This window comes from Trachinotus anak, unplaced genomic scaffold, assembly GCF_046630095.1.
Source record: "Trachinotus anak isolate AG129_WGS33_773 ecotype Australia unplaced genomic scaffold, CSIRO_AGI_Tana_v1 ptg000002l, whole genome shotgun sequence".
Lineage (NCBI taxonomy): Eukaryota > Metazoa > Chordata > Actinopteri > Carangiformes > Carangidae > Trachinotus > Trachinotus anak.
Genome location: NW_027273853.1, coordinates 11,202,891 through 11,215,496, shown reverse-complemented (window position 1 = coordinate 11,215,496; position 12,606 = coordinate 11,202,891). Strand labels below are relative to the sequence as shown.

Sequence of the window (12,606 nt, the reverse complement as noted above, 5' to 3'; positions counted from 1 at the left end):
GTGGGTGTGTTTTACACTAAAATATGTCATGGTTGTTGCTTGGCACACTGCTAAGCCACTGTAACAAAGACATGGGCAACACTCAGGTTCAGGTAGGTTGGGAAGGTTCACTGTGATTTTGAACATTTTATCAGGCAAAGATAGATTTATGGAAAAACAAAAAATAGTTTCTTAGGGCAAAGGATGGTTTAAGTTCAGTGAGTTCTTCTATGAGGACAAATAGATGCCACTTTTCTGTTTTGTGAAGTAAAATCAATCAATTAGCTTACAACTAAATAAGGCGTTAATCTATGAAGAGAACTTTATTTTATAGCATCAGGCAGGATAGAAACTGTCTTTAAATAGCAGTGCATGTTAAAACTCCAAGCTGAACCCCTGTGCCCTGACCATCCAGCCTCCAGAGGAGGTCCTCTGCGACCTGGACACACGCCAGGGTTTACCGGTGGTCCAGCTCTATGTGATGCCGTCCTTCTTCCTGGTGGCGCTGATCCTCGGGCTTCCCCTCAACCTGCTCTCTCTCTGGGTTTTCTTCCACCGCCTGCGGCGTTGGACCCGCAGCACAGTGTTTCTCTTTAACCTGACCCTGGCTGACACCGCCTGGCTGCTGGCCCTGCCTTTCCTCATCCACTACCATCTGGAGGGGCTCCACTGGAGGCTGGGGCTGCCGTTCTGCACAGCTGTCAGGATGATGTACCACAACTACTTCTACCTCAGCATCTTCTTCGTCACCTGCATCAGCGTGGACCGATACCTGGCCATCGTGCACCCGCTGCGCTCGCTGGTGCTGCTGGGCCGGAGGAAGACCATCCTGCTGTGTGTGGCGGTCTGGGCGGCCGCTCTGGTCCTCAGCTTACCTGTTGCCAGAATGACTCTAATCCAGACTTGCCCCGGGAGCAACCGCACCGTATGTACCCTGTACGTACTGCTGAGCGAGACCGGGCAGAGCCTCCCCTACTCCCTCTTCTGCTCCAGCACGGCCTTTCTCTTCCCGCTGCTGTCCATCTGTTACTGCGGCCTGCGCAGCGTCAGAGAGCTGCGCCGCCGGCCCGACCCGCACAACAAGCAGCGGCGGCTCCGGCGGGTGTTGAGCGCAGCGCTGGTTTTCTTCGCCATGTTTTACCTGCCTTACCACCTGAGCCGCAACGCCGCCGTTCTGATGCGGGCAGTCTACCCCGACGACCCCGCCTCCTGGCGGCCCCCAGACCTGGCCTTCGCCCTGGAGATGTGCTTCTGCAGCCTCATCACCTGCGTCAACCCTCTGTTCAGCTGCTTCATAGGCCGCCAGTTCAGAGAGGAGTTTCACGGCTCCTTTGCCGTCATGTTTTCCCAGTGCCCGGGCATGCAGGTGGCCTCTCTGATATCTAAGCGGACCCGGATGACGGTGAGGAAGAGGCAGAGGACGTCCGCTGTTACACCCGTGTGCGCGCTGCCTGCACCTGGATCCTCATGAGCTGTGGAAATGTGGCCTAGCCGAACTGTCTAGCAGCTGCTTGTCTAATGTGGCACTAAAACCTTTGTGTCACCTGTTTTCTTGGCTTGATAGAGTCAGATTAATAGGCTGCACTGTAACAATGGTTTCCAGTCGCTGTCATCTCATCTCATGAGGTTTGGTGTCCTGAACTTCCTTCACAACACCGCCTCTGCGTGGCTGACTGCACACTCTGCTTCCCCTTCCTTTACTCCTCACACATATCTGAATCCACTCTTTATTCAATTCAGCTAAAATAAAGTTTTTGGGTTTTTAAAAAAAAAAAAATAAATAAATAAAATGTGTCCCCGATTTTGTAACACAGTTAATCGAGAAGTAACCGGATGTGAAGGGGTGGGGTTGGGGTGGTGTAGGGTGGGGGGGGTTGGGGGGTTCATGCGGCTGCTGCAGCAAGTGATTTATAAGTGGTCGGAGCTCATCCTGAAATAATTTTCAACTCTGCTCGATAAAAGCGGAGGAGAGGGCTCACGCAGTAGACAGTTGTCGCCGTTAACAGATTTTTTTTTTTTTTTTTTTTTTTTTCCCAGTAGTAATTGAATGAGGAGGGAGGAGGTGGGAGCGGAGGGAGCGGGGGAGGGAGGAGCTGCTGACAGGTAGACGAGCCGTGCGCTGTCCGCGGTGCTGAAGCTTGCTCCGGCTGCAGCCTCACCGGAGATCCTCACCTCAGATCAGACCGGAGCTCCGCTGACCTCCACCGGCTGAGGCTTCTCCCATCTCCGACCTTGATTTCCTCCGAGAATTTTAATGAGATAATTCACTTTTTTTCCCCTTCAGTCTGCCTGTTTTCTAATCGCTGGCTGGATCTTAAGATGGCACTGCATGGATTAACATTGCGCAGGGCAGGAGCGGACTTATTTGACTGCTGTTTTGTGATTGTGAAAGCAGCGCTTTCAGACTGAGCGTCTTTCTCCTCTTTCTCCATTTTCTGGCTCTTCTTTTCAGGACATCGAGACGTTTGCTGTGTAAAAGAAAGAGGCGCGTTATTTGGATTAATATCTCAACAATATGCGCATTAATGCTGCACTTCCATTTGTTATAGTATTATAGAATTTTTTAAAAAAAAAAAAAAGATCATTTGGACATGGAGCCAGGCAAGGAGAGAGCTCTCCCTACCTCTAAAGAGGGACTAAAACAAATCGCAGGAAAGGCCCTCGGGAATCTGTACAGGTAGGAAGAAATGATCATTTCACGTCTTTTAATCACAGAAGCAGATCTGCTGTGAGAAATTACACACAGAGAAATATCCAGATGCTAAGATCACACATCAAATATGCATTGTCTTTAAATGTAACGCGCTTATTCCTGAATTAAGATAAAATCAGGAGGGAAATCTCGTCTTTATGAGCTGGATCACGGACAGGATGCTGGAAGCAGAGTCGTGTGGCCCGAATATTTAAGGATCAGATATTTCCCTGGAGGATGAGCCCCTCCACCAGCAGCTGTGGGTGTTTTTTAATAATTAATGAAACAGAGCGAGTCGTGACACAAGGTCGGAGGATATCTATTATCTTATGTATCCATCTGTATTAATTCAAGATCGATGGACTTCATAGCAATTGACTTCCTATATTCTTTATAGTGTCACAAGGAGCTAAATGAAACCTGGTGACTGACTGCAAAGCAAACACATCTTCATTTGAAAAATCACATCAGGGGAAGCTGGGTGCAGTGGAGCTGTTTTTCACATGTAAAAAAATTGAATTATTTGAATTCTTATTGGATGTGCGAATAAAAATGACCAGTTTGATGAACACTAGAGCAAATAATAATAATAATAATAATAATAATAAAAAGAAAACACGAAGCAATCTCCTAGTACACACATTTTAGATGCTAATTTATATAATTTCCGTGGATTTTTTGGGGGGTCTTGAAATGCCTCTCAGTTGTTGAACTTGACTGCGAGCTGCATCACAGAAACGTGACTCCAAGCTGTGACAGAAAAAAAAAAAAAAAAAAAATCTGTTGGTTTCATTTGAGCTGTAGCAGGCCTGGTGTTTTACCGGATGAGGCCTTCACATCTCAATGTTAGGTTTTTAAATGAGGCTCGGTTATTTTTTTAAATGAACAGATTCCGAGTGGGAGTCAAAGCAAAATGCCAACACCTCGGTGATGAGAGCGGATCAAAAATGAAAAAGGCGCAAACTGAACCCCAAACAAGGATGATGCTGATGTTGCTGCAATGCGGTATGAAGGTCATTTTCTCTTCGTTTGCCAACCAGCGTTTTCTTATATACACACACACATGGAGAATTTCAGCGGGGAACGAAGGAGGGAAAAAAAAAAAAAACAGTTCAGAGAAAGCGGTGCAGGCTTTAAGGGGCCTGCGCCAAAAGAAAAGAACAAAATAAAGGTAGATTTAAGGCCTGTCGTTGAGAGACCACAATGCAAAGACGAGACCTCATTTTCTACGAGGAAGCTGCCAATAGCCTGAAGGATGTATGTGAATAAATACAAACTATAAAAAGGAGATTTATTCCTGCTGTCTTTCCAGAAAATCAACAAAATCACAGGTTATATTTTCCACTGGTGGCTCCTTCCTTTAAAAGGCAGCTCAACCTGCCTGAAGGTCTCATTTCATAAATCCTAATTAAAGGTTTTTTTTTTCTTAAAAAAAAAAAAAAAAAAAAAAAAGCACATCAAATATTTAAAGAGCATCTAATCGGCTTGTGGTGCAGGAAGCTGGAAAAGAAGCAGCAAACAGGTGAGGCGATCGAGCTGACGGAGGATGGGAGACCCAGGGCGGACCAGGAGCGGAAGGCGCCCCTGTGTGACTGCACATGCTTCGGGCTCCCTCGCAGATACATCATCGCCATGCTGAGCGGGCTCGGCTTCTGCATCTCCTTCGGTATCCGGTGTAACTTGGGTGTGGCCATCGTCAGCATGGTCAATAACAGCACGATCCATCAAAACGGCAAGATCATCATCAAAGAGGTGCATGTAAACTCCGCCCCCCCCCCCCGTGTTTGATAGGTGATCAGGGCCTGGAAAACCCCCAATGTACTTTTTAATTGTATTTCAGGAGATGGGCCTATAGGCTTTAAGCAGAATCAAACTGGTGCAGGTGGCTTTATTTTCATTCATAACTTTCCTGAAAATCTGCGTATTCTTTGCTTTTATCAGTTGATCGATCACATTTAAGTGCAGCTGCAAAAGTATTAAAGCAGCAAATTAAATTGTCATCCACTGACAATATTTCACATTTAGAAAACAGGCTTTTTAATTGCATTGTCAGAAAATATGTATCAACATCCTATTTTACACCTGTTTTAATTTTTGTCGGAGTAAAATGGAATTAAATGTATCTCTGTTGTTTTTTTGTTTTTTTTTTCTTTTTCTTTTTCTGTGTCTGAAAGAAAGCGAAATTCAACTGGGACCCAGAGACTGTGGGAATGATTCATGGCTCCTTCTTCTGGGGCTACATTGTTACTCAGATTCCAGGAGGGTATATCTCCTCAAGACTGGCTGCAAACAGGTAAAAGAACTCGATTTTTTTTTTCCCCGAGATAAACCATGAGCAAATATTGTGGGAGGAGTGTGATGGAGAAGAGTGGTTTCTAAATATTAGTTTCCCCCGTCGTGCACACGTTCCTATTGTATTCTGAGAATGGAAATGCGGGTGTAATATTTGTGCTGGCCAGTCATATGGATGTGTGATGGGTTTGAAGAAAGGAGTCTGACCTCACAGCAGATAAAGTGGGGATTTGGCTGATGCCCGCCAGGCGTGCCTCCTCATGTTAATGAGCTCCCACGGGACAACCACGTCTAATCCTTTATGTTCAGAGGCATGGCAACCACGCCAGCCAAAGCCCCGTGGACCCCGGCCTCTGAGTAATGACTGTGGTATGATTTCAATAGTCATAACGCATCTATGGCGCATTATTCCACCAGCAACTGATTCATCCGCTACGATTAGACTAAAGGAACAAGAGCACATGCGCAACAGAGAACAATAAGTCTCTAAAAACTGTAGAGGAAAAAAAAAAAAAACAATGATTACAACTAAAGTTCATATTTAAAAAAACAAAACATGTAATGTAACAGTGGTACTGCAGGAGCAGAAACACTAGGATGAGGTCACAGATCGTGTACGTTGACATGATAGGATTGTGAAAGAGATTCTTCATGAGGGAAATGGAGCCTAAATAAGATGCAAGATGAAGAGCTTCATCATGCCAAGTCAGCTGAGCCCACTGACGCCTTCTGCTGCAAACACCTCCTGTCCTCACTCCCCTGGAAACTGAATAACTGCCTGTGTGTGTGTGTGTGTGTGTGTGTGTGTGGCATCCAATTAGCACTGATTTATCTTCCTCCTCAGTGTTTATTATTCCTATGTGTAGTAAAGAATTACACTATATACTGTAATGTTCTGTCAACTATTTTATTTTAATGAATGTTTAAATCTCTGTGGCGTACTTGAATCTGAGAAATACTGCTGCTGTTTTTCTGGCTGACTAAGATGATGATTTTGTTTCAATGTTATTTTTCCCAACACACTGTTTACCCAGAGTTTTTGGGGCTGCCATCGTGCTGACATCCACCCTGAACATGTTCATTCCCTCCGCGGCCCGAGCGCACTATGGATGTGTCATCTTTGTGAGGATATTACAAGGGTTGGTGGAGGTACTGATGCACAGTTTGCACATCAGATGTTGACCTTTTGCAACTCAAAAATGATGCCTCATTATCAAGCCGAGAGCTGAACTCAAAACCCTAATGAAATTGTTCTGACATTCAATATTTAACCACGTTTTACAGAAATCCTCTGGTCGTACTGAACTCCCTGGCTTTGTACTTGAATTTGCTCTGAAAATGGAGCCCATTATGGCGGAGCTCCATTCATTATACTGCACACAATTGCCAGATTAGTACACAGACAGCAAACAACATGAAACCCTGAATAGCAGGGATTTTGATTATTGGTTTACCTGAGCGAAACAGCTCCACGTTCACATAGAAATACATGGAACAAAAGACATAAAACCCACTTGATACAGGCGGCTCCCACAGCTCAAGAGAAAGGACATGGTTTCAGAGAGAGATGCTATTATCAGACTGAAGGTCATCCTCTTTTGTTATTTTCTGTAGCTGCATACTGTCTTTTCAATCGCAGCCCATGACCATCGAGAGGAGCGTGTCGCCTGTGCTCAGCAAGCGTCAACTTATTACTGCAAATTAAACATTAGCATTTCAGGGTGTCTCCCACTGCAAGCCCCAGCAATTTGTGTCTATCAATAGTTGATTGTATGCCACTTAGTGTGTAATGAAGATTTAATGGGAGCAATTCAGTTTTTTTTTTCTTCCATGAAGTGAATTTGCACTGACTCACACCTAACCCATTAGTCTCTATTAGAAAGGTCAGACACAATGCATATCAGTTTGTTTGTTATTAACTACAATTTGTCATGAGCTTCTTGTGCAAACAAGGACAGACTACGTCAATCAAGCAGAATATCTTCACATTATGTAAATTGCTGTTGACTGAAAGTGGAAAAATAGATGTGAATCTCATTGATGAATTTAGAAAATCAAACAGCTCGTGCAATCACAGGACAATTATCAGCCATTACATTGAGGAAAAATATGTAAGAGTTGGTAGGAAATAATCTTTGTTGTTCAGATCATCTGATCAGATCAAAGTGTGACTGTAATGTCATTTGTCACTGTGCAGGGAGTGACTTACCCGGCCTGCCATGGGATCTGGAGTAAATGGGCTCCACCGCTGGAGAGAAGTCGTCTGGCAACCATCTCCTTCTGTGGTACAAAATATGCACATATAGTCCTGTTTCTGTGAAAATGTCAGACTGGCTCACCGGTGTCATATAGGTTTTGTCAACACATTACTGCACACACTGAAAAGACGGTTTAGAATGACAAAATATTTCTCCTAAAATGTGTGTAAATGTGTACTGAACACATTTGTCACCAAACACTGGGACTGCGCCGCTCTCTGAGTCAGCATCAGGGTCAAATTCTGCCTGGTCATGATATTTTGTCTTGTTCAGGATCCTATGCTGGTGCAGTGATAGCCATGCCTCTGGCCGGGATCCTGGTCCAGTACACAGGATGGTCCTCTGTCTTCTATGTGTATGGTGAGTGTGACCTTCGTGGACTGATTTAATTTTAACACCTTAAAGAGACCACGTAACACTTAAAAGGTATATTTGAAAACCATGGGATATCCACTATAATTCAAAGGAAAGTTTGTGGGTCTGAGTAATATTTGGCTGCACAGATGCAGTTTGTGAACACTGATTTGTTTGATTCTTGACACATTAATGATCTGTTCAGGATCCTTTGGGATTGTTTGGTACATGTTCTGGATCTTGGTGTCCTATGAGAGCCCAGCGGAGCACCCGACCATCACTGATGAAGAGCGGCGTTACATCGAGGAGAGCATCGGTGAAAGTGCCCAGCTGATGGGCGCAATGGAAGTGAGTTCTCAGTCTGTGTCCCTTTGTTTGTGACACGTCGCCAATTACTGGACATCCAGCTGATTCCCTGTTTGTTTGAACAGAAATTCAAGACCCCCTGGAGGAAATTTTTCTCCTCCATGCCTGTCTATGCAATCATCGTGGCCAACTTCTGCAGGAGCTGGACTTTTTATCTGCTCCTCATCAGCCAGCCCGCCTACTTTGAAGAGGTGTTTGGCTTTGAAATCAGCAAGGTAAATAAATCCCTAATAATACCTGGTATCAGCCCTAAAAATATGTTTGAACACATGTCCTCTCTTTTTCAAGATTATAAACTGAGAGTTTCTCAGGTATGAAATACACAAGCTCAGCGTAATTTCATTTGTATAAGAAGATTCTTGACATTTTGAAAAAAAAAGGTGTAACTTTTCATTCATCCAGTCTATTTATTCATTCAGTGCATATTTTGAATTCCAACAGTGTAAAGTCTAATTAATTTTAGAGTTTAACAAAAGTGTTATTTCTTTTTGGATTAAATTACTGTAAGTTGGTGGTTGTGGAGAAATATTAGAGTAAACCTAAAATGAACAGTTTGTCTGAGCTTATACTGGATCATCCTACGGTAGGCGTGGAAGGAAACCTCCCAGCATGCACCGGTGCAAGATTCGTGGATGTAATTCTTACTGTACATGTTTCTGCCTCGTTACTTGTGAAAATGCAACCCTGTCGCCTAGATATTACCTTTATATGCAGCTAAACTGCACCGCATATTGATAACATAATGTTGACCAGATTAAATTTTCTATTAACATATTGAGCATATGTTGTCAAAACATATATTGATACTGAAATGTTCAAATATCAGTCAAAGATCTCACAGTACAATATCCACTTGTGATATTTCTATGTTGTTTTTGTTTAATTTTTTTCTTCAAAAATCAAAACAGTGGATGCGAACCCCAGTCTCCTGTGTGACAGTTGTGTGCTTTGTGTGCCAGAGGATCTTTAGTTGCATATGAACATCATTTCTAGACTGAGAAAGGGTTGGTTATTGTGGTTCACATTGTCAACAATGTTTCCACAAATCCATTGTTGTTATGGTTCATTATTAAGAGCAAAATGTGGTTAGAGGGTGACGAGCTCCCTAATATCAAGTGACTCAGGTTCAAGAGTGTACAAGCCAATAGTTAAGAGCTGCTGTCAACAAAACTCTGGATCTTTCTATTGTCCTCAACACGTCAACATGCTCTTGATTAACAGGCCAAAGACTGCAAAGCCTAAATGATTTGTCTTGACTTAAAAAGTCTGCTACAGTCAGATGCATGGGGTTATGTTGATTTATTCGAAAATATTCATTATTAGGTGGTATAATGTTTGTTGTTTTAAGAAAACAGATTTGAAGAAGATAAATCATTTATGAGGGGCATACGATGAGTTTCATTCGAAAGTGCTGTGGATTTTTTCTTTGCTCAGGAGTGAATGTTTCATCCTGATGACAGAATCCAGGTAATCTTAAAAATCTCATAATCTTTGCCCTCCCGGGAAAGTACGAAGCATGAATCAAGCTGGTTTGGCAGCTGTAATTCAGCCTGAGGACGAGCCTGTAGGCGTGCTGTGATCACTGTGGGTGAATTATTGCTCTGATGTGACACTGGAGTCAGAGACAGAAGCACAGACAAGGATTTGTCCTGAGACAGAGAGACCACTTGTTGTGACAAGTGCTAAATGGTTTCTCAGGTTGGAATCCTGTCGGCTCTCCCTCACCTGGTCATGACCATCATCGTGCCCTTGGGAGGCCAATTAGCAGACTACCTGCGGACCCACAACATCATGTCCACCACCACTGTCCGGAAAATCATGAACTGTGGAGGTGAGGCTTTAACCATCAGGTCTATGTTACCATGCTATGGTAGAGATATTCGTAATCAGTGCATCAGTTAACTCTTTATCCTGCTGTTTTCAGGGTTTGGTATGGAGGCCACTCTCTTATTAGTGGTTGGTTATTCTCACAGTAAGGGTGTGGCCATCTCTTTCTTAGTTCTGGCCGTGGGCTTTAGTGGTTTTGCAATTTCAGGTGAGTCTTAAAACAATGTACTCTATCTCAGATTCTCCTACATCTGTTCAAATGAACACCAAAGTCAGAATATTCACTCTTCTCGCCCCTAGGTTTCAATGTCAACCATTTAGACATCGCTCCTCGCTATGCCAGCATCCTCATGGGCATATCCAACGGTGTGGGTACCCTGTCTGGGATGGTCTGCCCTCTAATAGTGGGAGCAATGACAAAGAACAAGGTGAGTCATTTCTATTCATACAGCGGTGTGAATGTTAGTGGAGAAGCTTTAAAGTCCCCGAAAACATGGTTTCAATTTTTTAACACTCAATATTTGTTATTAAATGTGCACAAACCAGTCAGAAGAGGAAAAACAAAAACACATTTACAGAAACTGGTCGTGTGCAAGAACCAAAACTGTTCAAACTTTGTCAGAAAATGTGCTTCATGTTGGATCCCTTCTGCTCATAGTGAGAAAAAGGAAAATGAGGGCCACTAAGAGGTGACCCGGCTCTTTTCTGTCCCCAGACCCGTGAAGAGTGGCAGTACGTCTTCCTCATTGCTTCCCTCGTACATTACGGCGGTGTGGTGTTTTACGGGCTCTTCGCATCCGGGGAGAAGCAGCCATGGGCCGACCCGGAAGAAACCAGCGAAGAGAAGTGCGGCTTCATCGACGAGGACGAGCTGGCGGAGGAGACGGGCGACATCACGCAGGGGTACGGCGCGATGGGCGGTCCCGCTAAAAGCTACGGGGCCACCGCGCAGCTGAACGGAGGCTGGGTGCAGGACTGGGACAAGACGGAGGAGTACGTGCAGGAGCCGGCGGGGAAGATGTACTCTGAGCGCGGCTACTCTTAAACCAGACAGTTGTGGTGAGTCTGCTCACAGAAACAGACTCTCCGTCACAGATTGCACCAAAAAAAAAAAAAAAAAAAAAAAAAAAAAAACCATTATATTAGATATTTTAATCCATTCCGTGTACTACTAGTTTCAAAAAGCCAGTGTAAAGAAATAGTTAATGGCAATGCAGAACAATCCTCATTAGGTTCTCACGTTTCCCATCACATGTACCTACTGTAGAGCTTCACTAGGCCACAGCGTTTTGCAAGGGAAACTGCAGGCCTATGTTGTACTTCTTAGGCACCCACACCTCATCAATCTACTTGAACAACATGAGCCAGATGACACTGCAGTTGACCATCATGTAGGATCTTTCTCTGAAATACCACTCTGATTGCACTGAAACTAAAGTATTCTAAAAACAAAACTCTATTCTGTTTCTCAAATGTGTTTTATGTACTGTATATACCTGTATACTGTTTCTGTGAGACTATTGTGGATTTTGGGTCGTTGATCTGTGTTAACATTAATATAAAAGGCCATATTTTTCATGGACAGTACCTTTTCAGGGAGATGTCTGCTTGCAAAAAAGGTCTTCTTCTTCTCGAGCGAGGCCTATAATACACTATAAGACAAAAATAGCGTGAGTGAAGTTGAACCGTAGAGTTTTAGTGTGTGTTTGTTGCATGAATTTGCTCAGATCAATGTTTCAGATTCAGCCGCCTCACAGTCACCGATAGTCCTCATTCAGCCTCCTGCTTTGTTCTTAGATGACTGTCTTCTGCCATTACGAATAATAAAATGAACTCTAATAATCAGGTTCTGGCCGTGACGTGAGACAAATCAAAAGAGTTTTGAAGACGAATGCTCAGAAGACATTGTTTATTGATGTTTGGTGTGCCCTGCAATAAATTCTGTGTACCAGCCGCCACCCATCACATTCTGTTCTGTAATGTAACCCTGGCTTGCTGTATCTAACTGTAATTGTTTTGGAGTCATGTGATGATCAACACTAAAGTGTGTGTTTTAACAAATTACTAGTGTCTGGAGAATCCAGCTTTAGTGCTCATGATGCAGGACATGTTGTTGCATTTTGACAGCGGGGAATGCAGTACTGTATATGAACAACCAGGTTTTGTGAGCTCTTGGTGTTTCTTGGTTGTTCTCATCGTCACCAAAAGTACTTTATTGACACTTTGATATTGTCACGTTTGAGTGGACCACATGAATTAATAGATGGCTCTTCCACCTGACTTTATTTGCTATTTGAACACTTTTCTTTGTTTGCTGTATGGAATCTGCAAGGATGTTTCAAATATATGAATATTTAAGAATGTTTAAGATGACCAAAAGATGCTATTATGGCTTTGTGCCTGAAATTTATGTAAACAGATAAATGTGATTTTATGGCTTCTAATATTGTGTTTAATGAAGAGGTATGTTGATGTCAAAGGTGTTATAAAAATACTCATATCATTTTATAAAAAAAAAAATCCCACCCAAAAGTCATGTTTTTGTCATTCTTAGTCATTGTTTCATCTTGTGTATCGATGTGTTATTCTGTAGGGTGTGAGTCAGTTTTTTTCCCCAGTTTTTAATTTGAAGGTTAGATGTCCTCAGAGACTGGAGGTAAACTACCTAACCAGTTACCCACCTTCTCCAGTCAGTGTCATGCATCTCCTATCCTCTCCATGTTTCTCATTAGTAAATCAATGGCGGCAGTCTCTGGAGTCCAGGGGAGAGTATTGGACACTGCAGCTTGCTAACTGCTAAAAAGAAGGAGGAACAGTGATGGTGATGCTTTTCACAGG

At 43.3% G+C, this 12,606-nt stretch overlaps 2 protein-coding genes across 2 annotated transcripts; both read left to right on the top strand.

Annotated features, from left to right (window-relative positions):
- Positions 1-71: 71 nt before the first annotated feature.
- On the top strand, positions 72-1,695 carry LOC139627465 (succinate receptor 1-like). The gene is made up of 2 exons (XM_071488244.1): positions 72-92; positions 395-1,695. The coding sequence occupies exons 1-2, from the start codon at positions 72-74 to the stop codon at positions 1,448-1,450; spliced, it is 1,077 nt and encodes a 358-aa protein (XP_071344345.1). The 3' UTR covers positions 1,451-1,695.
- A 373-nt stretch (positions 1,696-2,068) lies between these two features.
- Positions 2,069-12,300, top strand: slc17a6a (solute carrier family 17 member 6a). Its single transcript, XM_071496861.1, has 12 exons — positions 2,069-2,656; positions 4,168-4,423; positions 4,846-4,964; positions 5,998-6,112; positions 7,161-7,248; positions 7,495-7,581; positions 7,781-7,923; positions 8,007-8,156; positions 9,640-9,772; positions 9,866-9,976; positions 10,069-10,196; positions 10,484-12,300. The coding sequence occupies exons 1-12, from the start codon at positions 2,571-2,573 to the stop codon at positions 10,811-10,813; spliced, it is 1,746 nt and encodes a 581-aa protein (XP_071352962.1). The 5' UTR covers positions 2,069-2,570; the 3' UTR covers positions 10,814-12,300.
- The last annotated feature ends 306 nt before the right edge of the window (positions 12,301-12,606 follow it).